This window comes from Sinocyclocheilus rhinocerous, unplaced genomic scaffold, assembly GCF_001515625.1.
Source record: "Sinocyclocheilus rhinocerous isolate Xijiao unplaced genomic scaffold, SAMN03320098_v1.1 scaffold898, whole genome shotgun sequence".
In the NCBI taxonomy this organism is placed as follows: Eukaryota; Metazoa; Chordata; class Actinopteri; order Cypriniformes; family Cyprinidae; genus Sinocyclocheilus; species Sinocyclocheilus rhinocerous.
The window spans coordinates 93,631-117,349 of record NW_015652144.1 but is presented as its reverse complement, the minus strand read 5'-3'; the positions used below and the strand labels follow the sequence as shown (position 1 = coordinate 117,349).

The 23,719-nt window shown below is 36.3% G+C and overlaps 2 protein-coding genes across 6 annotated transcripts in view; both read left to right on the top strand.

The window, feature by feature from the left end:
- The window catches only part of LOC107713650 (ubiquitin-conjugating enzyme E2 R2-like), a 15,429-nt gene extending 10,708 nt beyond the window's left edge, over window positions 1-4,721 (top strand). Inside the window, exons 4-5 of the mRNA XM_016519226.1 lie at window positions 2,180-2,314; window positions 2,982-4,721. Coding sequence (XP_016374712.1) covers window positions 2,180-2,314; window positions 2,982-3,195 — 349 coding nt within the window. The 3' untranslated portion in view covers window positions 3,196-4,721. The remainder of the gene's footprint in view (window positions 1-2,179; window positions 2,315-2,981) is intronic.
- Window positions 4,722-15,650: 10,929 nt separating this feature from the next.
- Window positions 15,651-23,719, top strand: part of LOC107713649 (G protein-activated inward rectifier potassium channel 3-like) — a 9,336-nt gene continuing 1,267 nt past the window's right edge. The window contains exons 1-8 of one of the 5 annotated variants that reach the window (XM_016519224.1): window positions 17,283-17,518; window positions 19,704-19,807; window positions 19,840-20,141; window positions 20,433-20,646; window positions 20,964-21,165; window positions 22,736-22,928; window positions 23,094-23,291; window positions 23,379-23,509. In XM_016519224.1, the coding sequence (XP_016374710.1) occupies window positions 19,847-20,141; window positions 20,433-20,646; window positions 20,964-21,165; window positions 22,736-22,928; window positions 23,094-23,291; window positions 23,379-23,509 (1,233 nt within the window). In that variant the 5' untranslated portion in view covers window positions 17,283-17,518; window positions 19,704-19,807; window positions 19,840-19,846. Of the gene's footprint in view, window positions 16,039-17,282; window positions 17,554-17,619; window positions 17,676-19,703; window positions 20,142-20,432; window positions 20,647-20,963; window positions 21,166-22,735; window positions 22,929-23,093; window positions 23,292-23,378; window positions 23,510-23,719 lie in introns of those variants that run through there. The other 4 variants (XM_016519221.1, XM_016519222.1, XM_016519223.1 and 1 more) reach the window with 4 other exon arrangements.

Genomic DNA, 23,719 nt, shown 5'->3' with positions numbered 1-23,719 from the left:
TAATGATATGACGTTAGCAAACTTTAGCGATTTTTTGCAAACATTTCTTTGAGTAACATGACCGTAAATATGAACTCACGATTGAATGTAACATAAAACAAATGATTACTTTTCGTTAAAATCTTTATTAATGCCAAAAATGCTTACATTTATGTCTTTTTGTTCGCTCGGGCAGCCATGTTGCCGCTGAAGCCGGTTTACGCTGAGATAATTCATACCCCTTCGTTTGAAGTGTGGTCCCGAAAAATCTTAGTTTGAAGGGCTGTCTGGCCCTTCCCCTACCCCTATCCCTCCAACTAAAAGAGAATTGAGACACCCCTACCTCTTCACGTGAACGTGCGAAACGGAGGGGTTGGGGAAAGGGGAAGGGCTAAAGGGTAGAATTGGGATTGGGCCTTAGGCTCACTTAAGTGACTGCACTTAATTTAATTAAGAAGAATTCAATTATTTATTTGAATTATTTAGCCTGACGTGTTTACTGTTACAAAATGTTCTATATTTTTCTTAAAAATAAAATATATTGTGTTCAGTGGGAAAAAAAGTTGTTTTTTTTTACCCAGACATTTAAAAGAACTGTAATCGCAATACCGTGAAACCGTGATTTTTTTTTAAATCTAAAGTTATCATACCGTCAGAATCTCATACTGGCCCATGCCTAGTAGGTTCTAATACTTTTTTTTTTTGAGTGTAAAACAAATGTTTAAAAAATCTGGCACTATTGAGATAATTCATACCCCTTCGTTTGAAGTGTGGTCCCGTAAAATCTTAGTTTGAAGGGCTGTCTGGCCCTTCCCCTACCCCTATCCCTCCAACTAAAAGAGAATTGAGACACCCCTACCTCTTCACGTGAACGTGCGAAACGGAGGGGTTGGGGAAAGGGGAAGGGCTAAAGGGTAGAATTGGGATTGGGCCTTAGGCTCACTTAAGTGACTGCACTTAATTTAATTAAGAAGAATTCAATTATTTATTTGAATTATTTAGCCTGACATGTTTACTGTTACAAAATGTTCTATATTTTTCTTAAAAATAAAATATATTGTGTTCAGTGGGAAAAAAAGTTGTTGTTTTTTACCCAGACATTTAAAAGAACTGTAATCGCAATACCGTGAAACCGTGATTTTTTTTTTAAATCTAAAGTTATCATACCGTCAGAATCTCATACTGGCCCATGCCTAGTAGGTTCTAATACTTTATTATTTTGAGTGTAAAACAAATGTTTAAAAAATCTGGCACTATATGTCGGAATAGATCTGTGCATTAAGTTTTGAAGTGTAAATGCAAACTAATACATCTGCCAGTTGTTCTTTGTTCTTCAAATAACTTGATTTGTTGTTTCAACCACTACAATGTATTATAGAAATATATTGCTCTTTTTGTATAATCTTCACATTTCATTTTTCATGTTTTTATATTGGTATCTGTAAGTAAATAGTAAATATGATATTAAATGTTTGTTTTGCATTTATTTAAAAGCAGTATGTGTTCATTATGTTTTATATTTTTTAACAAGTTTACATTTTGCAGTAAACAATTTGTATGTACTTTTTAACAATAGCTGTTTTATCCAAATCATGTTTTGTTTAAGAAAAATCAAATTTTTAATATTTTTATGTTTATCAAGTTTATAAAAATAACATTTGTCAGAATGTATAAACATTTCTTAGGATATAACATTTTATGTGTAGAACCAGCTATTTTATTTTTTGACATTTACAACTAGAATAATTACATCACATGAATATATGAATTAATTGTATATCATAACACAAGTAAACCATTATTATAGAAAAATAATAATAATTATTATTAATGTCATTATAGATGTTTTTATTCTAAATTGTTGAAAATATATTTTGGATTTCATAATTTATTTGCTAAGTTCAAAACACTTTGCAATCAATGACTATAAGAATAATTATGCAATGAGTACTTCAAAATAAGTTACTTTCCTAGTGAACACCATTGTTTTCTTGTCAAATTGGCCACTGAAAATACTGTAGTGTACACCCCTACTGCAAATGTGAGCACGCCGGTGTAGCTGTAAGCAATAGATGAAGACTGATCCTCTTGTGTAAAATCTCCTGAAATCTTTACCAAAATGCAACACAAAGCAGCTTTGCGGCTGATGAGCTTTAAGGTAATGGCACTATAACATGGAATATCTGTTTGTGTGTTTCAGAACTATACTGTTGAGTGTCATCTCTCTACTGAACGAACCCAACACGTTTTCTCCAGCCAACGTGGATGCCTCCGTCATGTACCGCAAATGGAGAGACAGTAAAGGAAAAGACCGGGAATATGCAGAAATCATTAGGTAACATAAACGATTGTGATACGATTGTGATTGTGATACAAAACTACAGAATGTGACTCTTTTAAGAGTTCAGCTGTGCTAAATGTTTATTGGTTTAATGCTGGTTACATTTTAATGGCTCTATCAGAAGGCCTGGTGAGAAACAACACTTTAGCTAATGGAAAACCATTCTATAAAGATTTCGATTCATTTTCTAGATCATCGGTGCCCTCCTGTGGTTGCATGAGTCACTGAAACACGAGTGACTGTTAAATCTCCTCTTGCCAGTTTATTGCATGTTGCAATTCCTGTTTTCAACCATCTGAGTTGGAAAATTTGACTTGCATCAGATTCCATCCTTTCCCTCCTTCGGGACATCAGTTGTTTATTCCTGAGCCTTGGCTTGTTAAAACCTCAGGGCAACAATGCCTAAGACAGATGAGTCTTATGGAAGCTATATGGTTAATATTTCAGCCGTATAAAGCTGCACTTTGCCCAAAGATAATGTCTTTGGGCAAAATCTGGTGCATGCTGTTGATTACCACAAACTGTAATATCAGTAAAAGCGTATGGAAAACGTGTTTACATTAATGTACTTACAATTAATTCCTAGCCTGAAGATTTGAAAGCACAAAAGTGAAGCCAAATATTCCTTTAAATCCATTGCATGTGTTTGTGTGTCTTACAGAAAACAGGTTCTGGCCACTAAAGCCGAGGCAGAGCGGGACGGAGTGAAAGTTCCCACCACCCTGGCGGAGTATTGCGTCCGCACGCGCGCCCCTGTACTGGACGAGGGGTCCGACCTGTTATACGACGATTACTATGATGATGAGGACTTGGAGGACGAGGATGGCGAGGACTGTTGCTATGACGAGGACGACTCCGGAAACGAGGAATCATGACGACATTCCCATTCCCATCTTCATTCTCGTCTTCATCAGCATCACCCCGAAAGTGGAAACGTTAAGGCATGCGCCCTGCATTTACACTCACTCAGATGGCCATTTTTGTTTCCTTAATGGACTGAAATGAGAGATTACTTTTTTTTTTTTTTTTTAGCATTTATGTTGATTTCCCTCTGTGTCATAATTGTGCTGGCCTTCAGGCTTTTCTCAAATCTGCTGTTTTATAATTTCTTTGCTTTGTGCTTTCAGATAGCTCTGTGACAGTTACTTCAAAAAGGACAAAAAAAACGGAGTGTGACTGAATTAGCGAGTGATTCTTTGAATGAGGCTTTGTGCTGAATAATGCTGATTATGTCACTGATCTTTTGAATTTTCTTAAAGATGATCACTTTGATCACCCATGCTCACTTTTTTGGCCTTCAAGCACATCTGAGCAGTTTAGCAATAAAACATGAGTTTGGGGGCAAGCTTTAAGTTTTTGGTTTTTATTCCTCCTTCATTTGAATAATAATTACGTTAAAGGGATAGTTCACCCAAAAAAATTAAAATTCTGTCATTTACTCACTCTCATGTCGTTCCAAACCCGTATGACTGACTTTCTTCTTTGAAGCATAAGTTGTTTTGAGAAATGGAAGTCAGTTGTCACCAAAACTGTTCGGTTACCAACTTTCTTCATAACGAAACAAATGAGGTTGAGTAAATGACAGAATTTTCATTTTTGGGTGAACTATCTCTTTACGAAACCCTAAGCAAAAAAAAATTGAAGGATGATAAGTTGATATTAAAATCACTTTGCAATGTAAAAATGTAAACATTGCAAAAAAAAAAAAAAAATGCTGAGGCCTACATTCTAAGATGTGCTTAAAAATCTGCATCATTTAACTTAGTGTCACTTTAAATTATTGAAATGATGTATTACTTTGTTCCGAGATATAGGAGCTAATCAGAAAATCAATCAGGCTTAATCAGGTAGGTTGGCGAGTGGATGATGTCTTTTCTGTTAAGCTGAGTTTATTTTAATATTTTTTAAGCAATGCTGATATTCCTGTGTTGTCCTAAGTGAATCTTATTTAATCTGTTGTGTTTTTTTTTTCCATCACTGAAGCATTTGTTGTTTTATTTGGGATGTAGGGTGACTTCTGGACTATTGAACGATTTTTTTTTTTTTGCGCCGTTTCTTTTGCATTATGGCTCCATGAATTGACAGCACGCCCTACGTTGTGATATCATGATCGAAACGTTCATTTTCCGCAGCCTGGAGGCTGGTGAGCGCTGGTGTCCGTCTCTGATTTGAATTTGATCTCATACCGACTGACTCTCAGGATCAGCCAATCTGGAAAAAGAAAAAACATACCAACAACAAAAAGTACTTTTTTTCACACCTGCAAGCTATCCATCTTTTCCATATTGTTTTGAGGACAATTTACAACCGTATCAGGCTGAGATGCACATAAGGAGCTGATTTGTCATTTTATTGACCTGTATGTATTTTTACGGTTTGTTGGCCTATTTAAAACTGAATAAAGATCTTTATTAGAATATTTCTCTTTTTTTCTTTCTTCTTCTTTTCAAATCTAACTACACTGAAAAAATTGTGTATGATTTAAAACAATTCACACTCAGAAATTATTTTCCACAAATAATTACTAAGTGACAAGTTACGCATTAAATGCTTTATTTAAAAATTTTCACGATCAAACTAAAGGAAGCAAATGTAGTCGGTCTTACAAAATTTTCTTTTGCATAACTGTTCTCAGGGGTTTCAATTAAATATTTAAAGTAGACAAGAAAGAATAATTTAATTTTAAAATGTTCGAGTTTTAAATTCACTTTTTTTTCCCCGTCAGACTTTATTATCTTGGCAAATCTGAGTTCAGTGCAAGACACTGAGATCTAGAAATCTCTAGAGGAGACATTTAAACTCACTGGGTTCTTTTTCTCAAAGCAAGTCTCCTTTTGCTCACTAATTAATCTCTTTGCTGTCAGGGAATCAGTTGAGATATTACAGAGATCTCATTTGTTATTTATCTTTCCTGTTGCACGTGTCATTTTTCAGGGAGTGTGGACACGAGAGTTTGATTTCAATGCACAGCTGAATATGACATTGGTTAGCAGATAAGATGTTCAGCACAGCCGAAGTGTGCAGGGTTTCCAGGCATTCCAGAGTGCAGTTGGCCCACTCTGTTGCCATGACAACCCTCCGACTGGCATTCAGGGTTTGCCTGGAAACACTCTGCTCACAGCTTATTCAGACAATCTGAGCTCGCAGGCTACACAATGAACACGCAGAGATGAGGGGTGCCAGTGAGATGCAGTTACAGCGCTGATGCCGTTTACGGAGCAAATGTTCACTGTAATCTGCCTGAGAGTGTTTGGAGACACAACTGGTGGTTTTAAACGGCTCTAACACTGTAAGAATGAAAAAGAAGACATGTTTCTAATATTGGTACATTATGGCGAATAATCACTTAAAGGGACAGTCCACTCAAAAATTAAAAATGTCATGTACTCACCCTCATGTTGTTCCAAAACTGAATGGTTTTTTCTAATCTGCCTGAGAGTGTTTGGAGACACAACTGGTGGTTTTAAACGGCTCTAACACTGTAAGAATGAAAAAGAAGACATGTTTCTAACATTGGTACATTATGGCGAATAATCACTTAAAGGGACAGTCCACTCAAAAATGAAAAATGTCATTTACTCACCCTCATGTTGTTCCAAAACTGAATGTTTTTTTTTTCTTTTGTTGAACACAAAAGCAGGTATTTTTAGGAATGTTGGTAACCAAACAGTTGATGTAGCCATTGACTTACAAAGTGTGGAAAGTCAATGCCTACCGTCAACTCTTTGGTTACCAACATTAGGGCTGTCAAAATGACTGAAAAACTAAATTCGAATTTGCCACTTAAATATTATCAAAATTCGAATTATATTCGAATTTAAAAGGCATAATTTCAGTTAGGGGGGAAAGCTTTTGGCTTCTCTCCTGAGGCCACAAGATGGTGCATCGAGCAAAATATTATGCACGTTTCTTCAAAGCGTAATAAAATAACACGACTATCTTTGAAAAAAAGTGCATAAAGTTTAAAATGATGTTTATAAACCATATATAATTAATAAAGTTGTTTAAACAATTAGAGAGAAAAAAAAACAGCACCATGCAGGTATGTAAATTTTAATTCAAAGGCCCGAAAACCAATTGGTTTCAGTTTTGACGTAAACGACATCTTCTCCACACTGATGTTCTCGTTTTCCGCAATATATTGAATGAACAACGTAGCAGCGCCGCATCTAGTGGGTTCAACTGGATAGGCTAACAAAAGCACTAAAATGCAATGACACTTACATTGTCGTCGCATCTCGTGCGCCACTGATACGGCTGACGCAGACCTGAAATTCGAATGCAACGTTTTTGCATTCAAATGTGGATTGTTTTTTTAAATTCGACGAATATTTGAAATTTAAAAAAAATTTTGACAGCCCTAACCAACATTCTGATCTTCAGAAAATATCTTCTTTTGTGTGTTGATAGCCATTTACCTCCATAGTATGGGGGAAAAAAATACTATGGAAGTCAATGACTACCGACCGTCAACTCTTTGGTTACCAACATTCTTCAAAATATCTAATTTTGTGTTCAACCAAAGAAAAAAAAAACTCATACAGGTTTGACAAAACATCAAAACTATCCTTTAAACTAGTCAAACATATCTAATTTTGTGTTCAACCAAAGAAAAAAAAAACTCATCCAGGGTTGAAAAAACATAAAAACTATCCTTTAAACTAGTCAAACTTTTTTTTTTTTTTTTTGTGATGTAGAGTTTGATGTACCATGTATACAGTTACCTATTCACTTTTTCCTATTCCAGTTACTGAGATCATTTTGCATTCAAAGTCTTAAAGTGTAATAGGATAAGCATCCTAATTCTGAAGACCAGAGAGAGGATGAAATGTCACTTAAAGCACTAAAAGTGGTGAATTCCACCATTCCAAACATTTAATGGTTAAAAAATTCAAGGCCACTTTCAATAACCTTCACATTCACTGCTACTTTGTGGTGGAACAAACTCCTGAACTCCACTGTGATCCCCAAAAAACACTGGAAACGACTTAGTGCTGTACTACCGTGATTGCAGGAATTTTGTATGGTAACATACTTGTGCTATTTCCTTTGTTTGTTGCTTTAGGACTTTCAGGGGAAAAGGACACAGACAGTAAGTGACTCTTATTTTGAAATTCCTAGCCCTGTCTTTGTGTACTTGTCCACAACTGCTAACAGCAGGAGTAACTTTCATGAAGTTTGGCAAAATGCCACAGTTCAGTCCAAAGAACCCTCCTTTAGTGAGTTTAGTCTGCACCAGTGCTCTCAGTGATGGCTGGCCTGCTTTATCCAGGGATGCTGCAAAATACAAAACAGCCTTTAGTTTAAGAATAGGCTTGATTCAGTTTATATTTAGACAGTAAATCATTCATAACATCATTAGGTGCATTATGGGTCTGTTTTTTAAAGGGCCACCTTTGTGAAAAACAAATATACTTAAGCATACTTTTAAAAGGGGTACTTATTGAGGAAATAATAACATATTGATACTAACACCCAAAAAACTTTAATTTTGATTTCATGGGGACTTTAAGTAATGTTTGCAAACACTTAATTGCATGTTATTTGCAAGTAAATGTATTATAGTTTCAATTTATTTTAAATGCAATTGGTTGAACTTCAGAAGCTTTTTGACCCCTGAGTACATCTTTATATGTAAATTTCTTTTGTGTTTCACAGAGAAAAGGTCATAGGCTACTGGAGGTTTGGAGTGACATTAGGGGTGAGTATTGCTTTACAAGTCTGGGATCGGGGATTTATTCAGCAAGGATGCATTAAATTGATCAAAAGTCACAGTAAAGACATAATAGATTACTATTTTAAATTAATGCTGTTCTTTTGAGCTTTCTATTTGTTTAAGAATCCTGGAAAAAAAAAGTATGGTTTGCACTCAAATATTAAGCAGCACAACTGTTTTCAACATTGATAATAAATAAATAAAAAATAAAAAATAAGAAGAAATGTTCATTGAGCAGCAAATCAGCAGATTAGAATGATTTCTGAAAGATCATGTGACTCTGAAGACTGGAGTTATGATGCTGAAAATTCAGCTTTGCATCACTGGAATAAATTTTAAATATATTCAAATAAAAACAGTTATTTTAAATTGTAATAATATCTCACAATATTACTGTTTTCAATGTGTTTTAGATCAAATAAATGCAGGTTCAGGTAGTATAAATGTAGTAATATTGTAGGCCTACAAGCTACTTAAATCATTAAACAACAACAACAGCAAAAAAATGCCTGACTGACATGAAATGGCTTCATCCTCTGTACACTATTCATCTAAATGCACTTCTACAATCAACAAAAACTTGAAGCCGCTTTGAGGTAAAAACAAAACGCCAGCTCAGCGCCTCTCTAACAGTCTCTCCATTCATTTGATTTGTGCTCGGGTGACAGCAGTGAAGAGCCCACGCACGCTCGCTGGCCTCGCGCTAACAGATTTGTCCTCCATTAAGACATAAAGAGCGTCTCTGTGTCTGATAGGGATTCTCTCAGGGAGCACAGAGCAAGCTTGTGCCTGCATACGGGTGCGCAGCAGTGCCCGGGGAGAGCTGGTGAAGTGCCTGCGCCTGCTGGAGAAAGTCCCGCGGGCCAGCAGGAACCCAACGCTGGGGTTAGGACTGTGTTTCAGCGTATCGAAAGGTGGGCTTTTAAGGCTCTGGTGGAGTACTACCTATAAATCAATCATCCTCATTGAGAGCTTCTCTTCAAGTTGGCCGTCACTGTTAATATCTGAAACACAGCCTCATATATTCCTGTATGATTTAGGGACAGAGAATTACAGAGGTGTATTACATTACAGAGAATCAATAAGGCGACCGGCAGAGATGTGGAAGTACAGTCCACATTGAGTCGATTACAAATGAAACAATCCTGATATAAAATGGTAAGCCGATTCCATTACAAGATATTTATTTATAGGTATGATGCTATAAAATACTGCTAGCTTGGCTTCTTGTGTGAGCGTTTTTGTGCATGTACCTCATAAAACGGTAAGATCCATATACAAGATGGATGTACAGGTGCATCTCAATAAATTAGAATGCCGTGGAAAAGTTCATTTATTTCAGTAATTCAACTCAAATTGTGAAACTCGTGTATTAAATAAATTCAATGCACACAGACTGAAGTAGTTATTGAGTATATGTACAGTAAATGAACATACTTTCCAGAAGGCCAACAATTCACTAAATATGTTTTTTTTATTGGTCTTATGAAGTATTCTAATTTGTTGAGATAGTGAATTGGTGGGTTTTTGTTAAATGTGAGCCAAAATCATCACAATTAAAAGAACCAAAGACTTAAACTACTTCAGTCTGTGTGCATTTAATTTATTTAATACACAAGTTTTTTTTTTAGAACAATTTGAGTTGAATTACTGAAATAAATGAACTTTTCCACGGCATTCTAATTTATTGAGATGCACTTGTATATGGAGTAATGCCCAGGATATGGAGATGGCCTTTATGCCTCCTTTTCCCTGGTTTTGCTGGTCCTAGATGATGTGTTTACTAGATTAGAGAGCTTTGCGAAAATATAGTTTACATTTTTGACAATACAAGCAATCAAGCAGTTAAGATTAGCTATAAACCACCCTAATACACTGTATGTGGATAAAGTTGGACATCTTTTTATATCCAAGAGCTTGTGATGATGATGCAATCTTTTTTTAGTGATAATTTTTATTCAGAAGCATTATTTTTCTGCCCTGTTGCCATGGTGAGGTAATGAATGTAGTTCAACTTTTAATGGTAGGTCTTCAAGAGTGACGTTTCCAAGTCAGCAAATGCATTTTTTCCACATGCATATAGTGCATAATATCCAATTGTCTATGGTTATTCTTGACTGGAAATCCTTTTATATCAGACTGAGACTGAGCCATTTATGCTGAAATATTTATTCAGGATCCTGCCTGTCATGGTGGATTCTGGTGCAATTTTTTAACATCATTACATTGTTTCTCTTCCACAGTGGCATCTGTTTATTTGGTTTGATCGGAAAGAATGGACCTGAAACCCACTCACAACAACAACAACAAATTACTCACAGAGCAATGCATTTCAATTCATGACACTATCAAGTGAGTAATATCTGGAATAGAATATTATATTCTTAGTATCACTTTCGTAACAGTTAAAACAGAAAACGTACTAGATTTGCTTTTAAAAATGTCAGTCTAAATATTGAGAAATGCTAATGATGTACGCACATGCATAAGAAAAAACTTTCATTCGGCCCAAAAGGGTCCTGTCCTGGATATCGGTCCTGCCGTTGCTCTGGCAACCAGCTGCTTCCATCAAATCCCTGAGGTCTTCTTCTCCTCCGTGTACTCATTGGGAATGGTAAGCCTGTCGCCAATGTCCAGCACCTACTGCAAATGCAAAAACTGACCATGTTCACATCTGAAATGCTGTTTACAAAAGGACCAGATCCTATTTTAAGTATAAACGTTAAACATTAAAATCATACAATATTTTAAACCATGCAATCCATCACTAACCCTTGTGCTGTGCTTTACCTAATTTTGTGTTACCTGGTCAAAAACGCCCAGCATTTTAAAGATTGCTTGCAAATCTTTCATTATGCTATAGATTATAACCAAATCTTGGATTCAATCTTTTTGTCAACTTGTTTATTATTCAAATAGCAGGTTTTGTATTACTTTTAGGAACTGATTGATTGCAAGCCTCACTGATCTGAATCTATGCACCTCGTTTTTGAGTGAACATGGCCAAAATTACCCACAAATAATGCTTCACTGAAAAACTGAGGTGCATAAACTCAAATCAGTGAGGCCTACAATCAATTAGTTCAAAAATGAAATACAAAACCTGTCCTAATTGAAAGAAAACAAGTTGTTAAAAAACGTTGAATTCAGTATTTGGTAATATAGCATAACAATTTATAAGCAATTTTTGTAGGCTGTCATTTTTCACCAAAAAGTAATATACTACTGTAATATTATTACTTTTGTAATGCGTTACTCCCAACACTGCTAATGCACACTACTATTTTTAGTGTGCACTATGTATGCTGTGCACAGTATGTTGTTTTTCTGTATGCATGTAATACCCAGATTAAAGGAATAGTTCTAATCTAAATTTTCTCAAATTTAGGTCGTCCAAGATGTAGATGAGTTTGCTTATTGGAACAGATTTGGAAAAATTCCATCAATTAACTCAAAAAGCTGCAATTTTGTAATAACGTCATAATGATAATGTAATAACATTGTAATAGACTTTTTTTTTAACTTTAAACTATTGGTAAAGTCCTCTATCCATAATATTGCTTTCTCCAGTGATAAAGTCGCTTCATTTTTGTAGGCTGTCATTTTTCACCAAAAATACCAAAAAAACAACAAAAAAAAGTGCAAAAGTTATAAAAAAAAAAAAATTCAGTCAGTAAGTTTCAGTCAAAAACATTAACTAGCATTTTCAAGAAAAAGAAAAATGACTGGAACACAACATAAGGACTAAAATGAGAATGAAAGTGTTCTAGCTGTAATATTCCAAGTTCAGCATGCTGTTGATTACAATAGAAAATAATTTAGACTTGTATTTTAGTTTGTAAATGTGTTGATCGAAATGTACTCATGAAGCAATCGTTGTAAGCTTGCCTATAAGTTATTTATGCTGTTAACTTGTATTTCACCGGAATCATTCCTTTAAACGTTAAAATTCAGATTCATAATACTGACAGCTTAAACTGTGTTTATGTATGAATGAGTATTTATGAATATATTGTAATCTAGGTATTTTAGGTATACATAAAGACAAACACCTCACATGCTCACCTACATCACATTTAAAAACAGTATTTCCAGCAGAGGTCTTCAGAAACCAGTAATACAATATGTCTTTAGTTTGCTAGCTCTTAACGCATTTGCAAACTTAGTGCAAATACATCCCTACTAAAAAAGTGAATTGTGAAATGTTTGAAAATGGTGTATTTACAGACAGAAGAGTGTTTTCATTGTCTGATGATCTCTTCCAGGTCAGTGGCAGAGTTAAACAGTCCCTCCAGTCCTCTCTCGTCAATGCTTGAAGACCAGGAAATCGGACAGCAGCCAACCAACCAGAGGGGTAACTGAACACAAAAACACTCCGCACAGATCCCAGACCAAAAATAAACACTATTTCCGTGAAAAAAAAAGTAATATGACAGTATTAAATGGACAACCTTTGTAAGATGTTCTTGCCCTCATTAGATGTCCATTCCCTGCCCAGCCTGGGACTGTTTCATCTCAGACGCATCCAGATGGCCAAACAGGAGCAGAACATGAAAGCAACTTTCACCGATACGGCTTAATCAAACCCAGACAAAACTCAATCAGCGTAAATGATCCACTACCAGAATAAAGAAACACACAACTCATTTAATCAAGATGTTTCAAAACTACCAATTCGGAACTCAAGTAGTCAAACACTCCAAACACAAAAACACACATCGTTTTGCAAATCAGATAATACAGTGCTCAAAGAAGTGCAAATGAAATCTAAAAGCTTGAGAGATTTAAAAGTCCTGAGGGTATGTTCAGAATGTCATACTACCATTACTAATGAAAGTCGCTTCATCTGAATCAGGAGAGAAATGTGCACAGATCAAGCACTGTTTACAAGCCAAAACAGTCCAAAAGAGTTCTGAGCAAATATGTGGGTGGGTTTTGATGTGAGAGGACAACAAGGAGATGGACTTTTTCACTAGAGGAAGCATTATAATGGATTGTGGACTTATGGATATATTTTGGCTAGAAGCGATGGTTAAAACACATTCATGGTTTTGTTTATTACAAATCCACAGCATTTCACTTCACAAGATGTTAATTGATGGAGTGGAGTGGTGTGTATTACTTGTGGATTATTGTGATGTTTTTATCAGCTGTTTCATTCTGACGGCACCCATTCACTGCAGAGGATCCACTGCTGAGCAAGTGATGAAATGCTCCGTTTCTCCCAATCTGTTTCCTTTAAGAAACAAACTCATCTACATCTTGGATGATCTGAGGGGTGAGTACATTTTCAGCATATTTTCATTTTTAGGTGATGTATCTTCAATCATAATTTGGTCAACCTGCAAAAGATAAAAAAGCAAAATATACATTTTAGCCATGAGCTCATGCAACAAAAACCTTTAGCATGGCATACTGTTATACACAGTAGGCATTATGCAGTTTATACGGCAAAATATGCAGCATTATTCCATTACAAACATACCCGAATGACTTCACAGAATTTTACCAGCAGTAAAACGATCTGTTTTAAATATAAGGTGCCTAATTTTAGCTGGGCAAAGCTTAACAGTGCAACTAATAGTTTGAATAAATGTGTGGTTTTGGCACATTGCTGTTGCAGGAGCATCTGTTTCTGTTTTCTTGCCATTCTGCCTAGATTAGTATTAATGTCATTGTTCTTGTTCAGGCTATGAGCTGGAGTTTATACTCGAGTTGTATTAGGTGTCTGGAAGATTCAGTAATGCCATGACCGCCGTCTTCTATGGTATGTGTGATGATTATTTTTACAAAACAGATTTTAGTTAAAGAAAATATTTTGCCAACAAAATGTCTTTTGCTGTGCATAATTTTGTCTTCAGCACAGTCACAGCTTATTTCATTGGATATAGAAATTCTAACAGGATCTTTACAAGGACATTTTTTCTAGGGGTCAGATAGAACACATTCTGTTCCTAACGGCTACTGACATGGACAAAGAGTTACTGAACAAAACTGCCATCAGCTGGATATATATATATATATATATATATAAAAAAAACGTATTTTCACTTGTCCTACATTCTGCACTGTATGGAGACGTGGAGATGCATGGAGATGCATGTCCTATGACAAGCTCACAAATGATGTTACCACTCGCACAGCCTCTAGTCTCAGTTTGGGTAAACTGGTTTGATTGTTAAACAGACTGTATGGCTATCATTAAAAGATTAAAAGATTTAGCTCAACCAAATTCGCATTTATGAGATGCTTCCCCATTAAAGAAAGCTCTCAGAAGACTAATTGCAACCCTGCAACTACTCCAGATTCTCGTGTAAAGACGGCGTGGTGACAGAGGGGTTGTATTTTTAGTAGCTCTTGAGTTCTTAAGATGCAACCTGCAGATGCTTAACCATAAGGCATGATAAATTCCCTTTACTTGCAATTTTTTTTGAATGTTTTTGGACATGCATCTGGCTTCCCTTATTAGGATGGATGATGCGTGAGACATGGTTTTGACAATAAAGATACACATTAGCCCACTTCAGTACACTATTACTATAAATGCTACATACTCTTATACTATATATTACAATATACATTTTTTAATATTTACAGTTTTCAGAATATGGTTGAGAATGTGGAAGACATTTGCCAGCAGAGGGCATTATATTTTCCTTAAACTGTGTGTTTGTTTGCTATGTGCATTATATATTTTTAATACTATTCTTTAAATAATTTTGTGTGTATGTTTGAAGAAAAAAATCAATCCTCTAACACTAGCGTTCTCTATTCTTTTTCTGTTCTTTTTCTTGTTTATTATAAAAAAAACTTGCTACATATACTGCATTAGACCAACCAAGACTTGTCACAGCATGCATATTATTATTATTTACATATTATTGCTCTTTTTTTGGTTTTGATTGCTTCTATTGTCCTCATTTGTAAGTTGCTTTGGATAAAAGCGTCTTCTAAATTACTAAATAATATGTGTGTGTGTGTGTGTAAATATATGCAACACACAATAGGCTGCTGCAATGATCTCCCACTAGCAAATAAATTGGCATTTCATCATTAAACACAATTGCTCGCTAATTAATCTACCAGATTAAACCTAATCAAATTGCATTCCTAAAGCTCATTTTAACTAACAAGCACTGTTATTTAACAACACAAAAATATATCATGCTTCAGGTTTTAAATGACAATTGCAGTATCATTTCTTAAGAAGGCGATTTACATTTTTCTCTTGTATCATTTTCCTCATGACATTTGAGTATTATATTTTATAATATTATATTACATCATATTACTGTTATATATTTATGAATAAAATACTTATTCATCAATTTGGTTGCATTAAAATAATTTAAAAGAAAAATATATATTACATGTATGAAATATATTTATGTAGTATATTTTAAGTAAATCATTATGGTGGCTCATGTTTTTATGATGTGTGAGAGATATTTTTGAGACACTGACCTCATCTCCACCCCCTCTTCTCCTCCCCTCTCCTCCTTCTCCATCCCACCTCTAATTAACCAATTCTTTACGCTTTCTGCCTCTACTCCCCTTCTCTCTCTCTCTCTCTCAGACACACACACATACACGCACGCAGACGAACACCTGCGCAGAGCCGGTGAATCACGCCGACGCCGCTTCGCTCTCCAATCTCTCATCAATCCACAGTCAGATCGCCTCCATTTTAATCAGGAGACTCTCCGCGGTGGAAAGAGATTGCGTTTCGATTAATATTTCACAAGTTCATTTTCGCTCTGTGTGGATTGGCTGGCTCTCTTTTGTTTCCTGGAGGTGAAATGATGCTGAAGTGATGCTGCGTCGCTGTTCCCACCCGCTGTAGACCAACATCACCAACAACATCATCATCATCGCCGGTATGAGTCTGATCGAAGAGCCCAACATGAGAGATTTGGACTAACAAACCCGCAGGGCTGTTGAAGATCTCAAGTGTTTAAAACGCTGAAGTTAACGTGCTGGAGAACGCCTCAGTCAGTGGCAGGTAGGCTTAGTTGTACGCTACTACATACACTGGCTGATGTTTATTTGCTGATCAAGACATGTAATTAGTTAAACATCAGTAAATGTGCATGCATTATATGGTTATTTCCCCTTTTGGTTTCTTGCTTTATGTGATTGCATGATTGCTTGCAAGTATTTAAAATTTTTAAATACTGATTGGAACTGAAAAATTAAATGTAGGCTAACAAAAAGGAGAACAACAACAATAATACATAAATAGAACACTTTTTAATAATTAATTGCATAAAATTGTTGTTATAATAAAAAAAAGTATGTAAAATATGTTAAAAGTATTTTAAGCATAAGAGAGTGGAATATATATATATATATATATATACACACACATATTAGGCTATATATAATGTTTATTAACATTTATTAAGATTGAAAATTATTTAATAATGATCCCAAAGCAGTGTTTTTATGGTGTATGCATTTTTTTTTTTAATTAAGTAAAAAGTTAAAGATGTTTAATATGCTGTGTACTAATTGTTATACACAAGTAGTATTAGTATCTGATGGGGTGTGTGTGAGAACATATATGTGTGTAATTGCAGCTTGGTGTCACATCTGACTCTCTTTTCTCCCAAAAGACCAAAATTAGAAAACATGACAATCCCACTTTCCATCAGGACTGTGAACAAACCACCCACACAAACAGACCGAAAAACAGAGACAAAAACAAATACATGGATATACACACACTTTTTCTACATTTTAATTTCACATTTTACTTTGCAGTATTAATTATGTAGGCCTAGCATGGTATATCAAAAAATAGGGTACTATTTTACTGTTTATTGTGTGTTATATACACACACCCAGCAGGTTTGTCCACAATGCAGGTCATTTTTCATCTGTGCAACCTGCTCCATTCAGTCTAATTCAAGTAGGATTGATTTCTGTGTGTGTGTGTGTGTGAGAGAGATTGTGTGCCCCATGGCAGTCTGCGATATCCAGTCTCTTTTGACAATCCTGTATTCCAGCTCTGTAACGTTACTCCAGTATTTTGCATTGAACACATGAGCATGTCTTCACACAGATCCACTCAATCCATGAAAGATTCACGAGTCTAAATGTGGCCCAGACCAAGAAGGCAGATCATGATCAATCTTCGAGTGGGCGTGATTACTACAGCCAGACTATCAGAGCTAAATATAGCGTCTCGCCGGACTTCGCACCCTAACACCCTGTGTAAACACTGCAAACAGGATCAGACTCAGTCAGACAGATGTTACCGTACTGTAGAGATGATGTAGGAGTGAAATATGCCATTATAGATGAATCAATGGTGATGTGATATGTGATTTTAGATGCACGATATTGGGTATATGTGCAATGAAAGCAAGAAGATGGTTTTTAGCGCGGGTCACACCACTGTTTTTTTTTTTTGCTATGATGACACTGGGAACTGTGACTGGCTTTGTTTATCTTTCTGAGAGGATCGAGGTTTTTGTGTTGTGCGTATTGTGTTGTTTATGGAATGTTTTGGCTTGTAAGTTAAAGTTGATTGTGTGATTTCTGGGGCAGTATGAGGCATTGTGAAAATAACTGTTTTCAGACAGGTTTCCCGAACACGAAAAGGCACTGATGGCCTTGTTTGCGACAGTTGCAATGGTCAGGATGCTTAAACTCACCAAGTTGTGCTTTGTTTTTATTTTTATTTTAGTTTAATTAAATAGTATTTTGTGTGGAGTATTTTTGTCCTTTTCATTATTTTTTAACATGGCTGTGTAGTTTTTAAAAAATTTTAAATTCAATATTCATTTTTTAAAATTATTAATAATTTCAGATTTAGTTATATTTTATTACATCAAGGTGAACTAAATGAAATTGAGAAATGTTGTCTTGGAAACTAGTTGGAAACTATTTATTTATTTATTGTTTCCTCTATGGACACTTATTTTAGTATCCCTGAGATACTATTATGTTTTTTATTATTATTTTGAATAGTTTTTTGTTATTTTAATATTTTCAATTTTCAATTTAATTTTAAAGCTTAACTTTAGAGTTTTTACAATTTTGTGGTGCGTTTTTGACAATAAAACAAAAAAATTGTATTCATTTCTATTTCAGTTTTAGTTATCTTAGTAGATAGTAGGGCTGTGCAATTAATCGCATGCGATTGTCATGCGCATCTCGTCAGTAAAGCCGGTCCCGTGATTAGTAGTAAATCTCCATCACCTGCTTTCAGATGGAGCGGCATGCACTACACAGAGCCGTAGTTCACTGACAAGCTAGGCGATATCGCGTTCATAATTGAATGCGATTCATCTGCGATTATGAACGCGATATTGCCTAATTGTCAGTGAACTACGGCTCTGTGTAGTGCATGCCGCTCCATCTGAAAGCAGGTGATGGCGATTTACTACTAATCACGGGACCGGCTTTACTGACGAGATGCGCATGACAATCACGTTTAATTGCACAGCCCTAGTAGATAGTAGGCTTTTTTAAGTTCAGTTACAATGGAAATCTATGGAACTTTGCACCAGGAAAAATTTGAAACTGTGGCCCCATAAATTTACTATATAACGCTTAACATGAGATTAGACTAAGATCCCTTACTACCATTGTGTTTTCAACATTACATCCACTTTTCACCTGTCATGACTTTTCAAGGCATTGAATTCTGCTTTGAAAATATAGCAGAGATAGACTGTTTACATAGAAAAAAAATGCACCTACCAGAATCAGCCTTGATAAGTAATCCCACAGCACGATTTAGACAGCTTTATAGCTCATATAAATGAATGAAAAAATGAATATGGGCTTTCACAGACTGCACATTTATAGACTGTCTTGTCCCATAGACCTCCATTGTAAGTACATTACAGTGTAAACAATGAAACAAATCACAATTATTGTCTGTGGCAATCAGCAGCATCTTTGGCTTGGATCTTCACTCCTTTTGAACCTCAAACAATCCTTTAATTGTACTCATCTGCGTTCTCAAAAGCATCGTAAGCCTAAGTATATTGTAGAGACAGTTGGTGGCAATGGTTTCTACGATCTGCTTGGGCTTACCATGCTTTTGGGAAACTCAGACCTGTATGTTTAGTATCACGTGGACGGTTGCCCATTTCTGGGTACATTTTCTATGTGTGTGGGCATCAGAGCTGTGGATTAAGTGAGCCTAAATCCTCTAGCTGCCTTTTCACGTTCTTCTGAAAATGTGTTTAGCTGTTGAACCCAGAGGTTAATTCAAGTCAAGTTAGACATCCGTATATCAGTCTGCTCTTTGGGTTTGTGTGTTTTTCTAAGAGCCCTTCTCGGATGTTTGACTGTGTATTGAAATGACCTTCATCAGCTGTGTGTTTGATATGGAAAATGTTTTTTTTTTAAAGGTTGAATTGCATGAAGTCATCAATGTAATCTACTTAAGTTCATTTCAGGCAGTTAATTGGATGCTTAATGCATAACGGCGGCAGTGAATGAAAAGCAAGGTTAAAATGAACGCTTAGCAATAATCAGCAGTGAAATAAAGCCGTTTCCATTTTGGGTGGTTGCAAATTACTTTGATATTCTGAGAATGTCATCAGAGGATGTTATAAAACTGTCAGCCCCATTGGTAAAACTTGTTAATTAGGTCTTTTTCGATTTTTATCAGTGTCTATCTGTGTCTCTCTCACTGTCTTTTCACAGAAATCAAACAAAGGCACAAATGAAACACTGCAACTGAGAATAAGGCACTGAGAAACATTGTTACCACACACAAATTCACTTATTACTTACACACACACACACACATACACACACACACACACACACACACACACACACACATAATGGCACTGGACAACACCGGCTTCTCCTCTTGCTCCGAATCCCTGTCCCTCCCAGTTCCAGAGAAAGGGGAGGAGCCTGTGGAGGAGGCCCCAAAGGATGCTCCGCCCACGGATGTTCAGAACACATTTGAGGAGCTGGGGCACGTCGTAACCACGGAGACAGCCCCGCCCACACAGCCACCGACCAATAACAGCATGTCCTTCCAGGCCAAGATGGCTGCGAGGGAGGCGCAAGCCAATGAGCCCAGGAAGAAACTTCAGGGGGCGGGGCAAGAGAGGGGCAGGTTTGGATGGGGTAAGACTCAATTACTTTAGATGATGTAGGAGTCGGTGGCTGTCAAAGATTTTGTTCTGCTTACCTGTAATGAAACAGACTGACCTACTCCTCTAACACCTCTACAGGAGCACAGTGTCACTGTTCTTCTGCTTATAAATGTAGCCGTTTCTTAGTTTTTGAATTTGTCTCACTCAGTTTTACTTCTTGTCTGTTTTTTGGTATGGATTGTGGTAAGCTGCTCAGTGACGGTGTTTGCCTACTTTTTGTGTCCTTTTTTACACGCTCTAATTTTTCGGTGTTTCTCTCCAGGGCGCAGCAGGCGTAAGAGGCAGCGCTATGTGGAGAAGAACGGCCGCTGTAATGTGCAGCACGGTAACATGCGCAAGACGTACCGCTACCTGACGGATATCTTCACCACTCTGGTGGATCTGAACTGGCGCTGCTCTCTGCTGGTCTTTGTCATGGCGTATGCAGTCACCTGGCTCTTCTTTGGAGCAATATGGTACCTCATTGCATACTGCAGGTATGAATAACATACACGAACACACAGTTTTATGTCTTTTAACCTTTTAAATCATAAGATTCTATTTTTGAATGCAAAAAAAAATAGTTTTCTGCTCATAGCTGCAGTGCATTTGTGTCGTCCACACTTAGATATGAACACAATTAATCTGTGTGGGTGGACACTTGAGAACAAGCGCTCCTCTTTACGCTGTAAGATGCAAGAGCCAATTTACTAAAGGAGACTGTGATTTAAAAAAAGACAAGGACACGTTTTCACAAACAAAACATCCCTGTTGCTGTTGGATGATCTCTCTCCCTTCCTCTTTCTTATGGCAGGGGGGATCTGGATCATTTGGAGGACGAGGCGTGGACTCCATGTGTGAATAATGTTAATGGCTTCATCTCTGCGTTTCTTTTCTCCATTGAAACGGAGACAACCATTGGCTACGGTCACCGTGTCATTACTGACCAGTGTCCAGTGGGCACCATGTTACTCCTGCTTCAGGCCATACTGGGATCTATGGTCAATGCATTCATGGTAAGATCAAACACGGGCAACTTTCCACAAAAATATGGCACACTTTGGCGTCCAATTGCTTTTTAAAAAAGAGAAAGAATCACAAATCTCGTGTTTTTGCTGTGCAATCTAAGAATTATATTTTCTACATTTTTATAAAAAATTGTAATGTTGACTCCATTAATCAAGCCCAGCCATTATAAGAATAACAACAACAAAAATGTATTAATAATATTAGGTTACCTTTATATTATTAATATTAGTATAATTTAATATTATTAATATCAATACTTAACATTATTTATTACAAATACTATTTTAGGTAATATTATATTATTTTTATGACAGTATATATTTGGTAAAACCTTCTAGTCCCTATGTGTGTCTACTGTATATACATAATTATGTATTTTTTTCCCCTTAATTTTGAAACACTGTTATTTAGATTTTTTTTATTACTTAATTTTGTTTATTTGACCTGTATTCTGTATTATTTTAGAAAATAACAAAATCACAGATGGGTGCATGTCTCAGATTGTGGTAACAGGGTTGCGAAATAAATAGAAATTTATAGCACATATAATATTTAGTTCACCTCCTGACTCTGAGGTTGATGATTTTGTGAAGGTTAAGCACCTCTTTTTATTTCCCATTTGTTGAAAAAGCAAATAATTGTTTTGAGGTACATTTGAAGTACTATTTGCACTCTTTTTGCAGAAAGATGTGGTCTGGAAAAGCAGTGTCTTTTCATTGCACGTGGCTTTGGTTTGTTGATCTGTGCTTTACTGAGTTATATCATCCATAACCAAGAGCAAAGGAGTCATGCATTTTAGAGCACAGATGTGTGTCTGGCTTTCCTTTTCTCCTTTTCTAATTCTGTTGCATTTGCCAAATTCAACCCCCTTTGCAATTTCTTTTCTGGCCTAATTTGATGTATTTTTATGGTTATGATGAGTTCATTTATATCTCTATGTCCTGGTTTAAATGTTGCCCCCAGGGGCTGCGTTTCTCACATACACACACACACTCACTTCAACACAACACACACTCTCTCTAAATGCCACGTCCTCTAGTATTTGCTTTTCTAAACCCAGATTAACAGATTAAATTAATTTCCCTCATATGTCTCACTTTCTTTTTAATTAGTGGGGTTTGTGAAGGCAAACGTCACTAGTACTATTGCTCATATTTGGGGTTAGAGATTTGAATTAAGTATTAATCTTTATTTAGTATATTAAACTTTATAAACTTGTACATATCATTCCTAATTGTCCTCAAATCATGTGGTTTGTTGTGCTGTTTTTTTTCCCAAGTCACCAAATTTTCACCTGCCAAATGATACAATTTTTTAAAAAATCCTATAGATTTAGTACATTTTTAGAACAATTTTCACTCAGAAATTCACTAGTAAATTTCACAAATATTTACAAAGAAATGGTAAAAAATGGAATGAAAAATGGGGGAAAAAATACTCCAATAATCTTTGTTTTATTAAAAAAAAAATTTTTTTAATAGTATGTAAACAACACCTCTGAGCAGCACTCAGAAAAAGTAAAAATCACATAGTTTCTTTCTCTCCTTCTCTCACTAGGTTGGTTGCATGTTTGTGAAGATCTCCCAGCCGAATAAGCGTGCCGAGACATTGGTGTTCTCTCGTAATGCTGTCATCTCATTGCGGGATGACAAGCTCTGTTTGATGTTTCGCGTCGGGGACTTGAGATCCTCCCACATTGTGGGCGCCAACATGAGAGCCAAACTTATCAAATCCAAACAGACACAGGAGGGTAAGACGGCGCTCACCAGCCTCACAGAGACTCATCTGCAACACCAGCAGCCTCACATACACCTAGTTACTGATGAATTGGCGCCACCTGCTGGTTATATCATACAAAGACATGGTGCGAACGTTCTCTTATCAGAACCGTTTGTTTTGTTGTCTTTCTCTTTAGGTGAGTTTATTCCGCTGGATCAGACGGATATCAGTGTGGGTTTCGAGACGGGGGACGATCGTCTCTTCCTGGTGTCTCCGTTGGTGATCTCTCACGAGATCGATGTCCGCTCTCCGTTCTGGGACATGTCACAAGGTCAGCTGGAGAAAGAGGACTTTGAGATTGTGGTCATCTTGGAGGGGATGGTAGAAGCTACAGGTACATACACTAATACTCAGGTTTATCATGCGAAATGGGTTGTATTGATTTGTGTTTAGTAGTCAACGGATATATTCTGATATACAGGAATGACCTGTCAGGCGCGGAGCTCTTTCCTGGCTGAAGAACTGTTATGGGGTCACAGGTTTAGTCCCATGATGTCTCTGGCCGAGGGATTTTTTGACGTGGATTATGGGGCTTTTCACCACACATTTGAGGTATGTGGTGTACAATAGGTATTTCTAATTGGACAATTTGTGGTTCTTCGGTCAAATATTTTAGTTTACACTTTTAAAAATTAAGTTCTTTATTGGCATCTATGGCTCCATGAAGAACACGGAACTTTTACGTTCCACAAAAGGTTCTTTATAGTGGAAAAGGTTCTTTAGATTACAGGATAAAATGTTCTCTGCACTAAAAAAAAAACC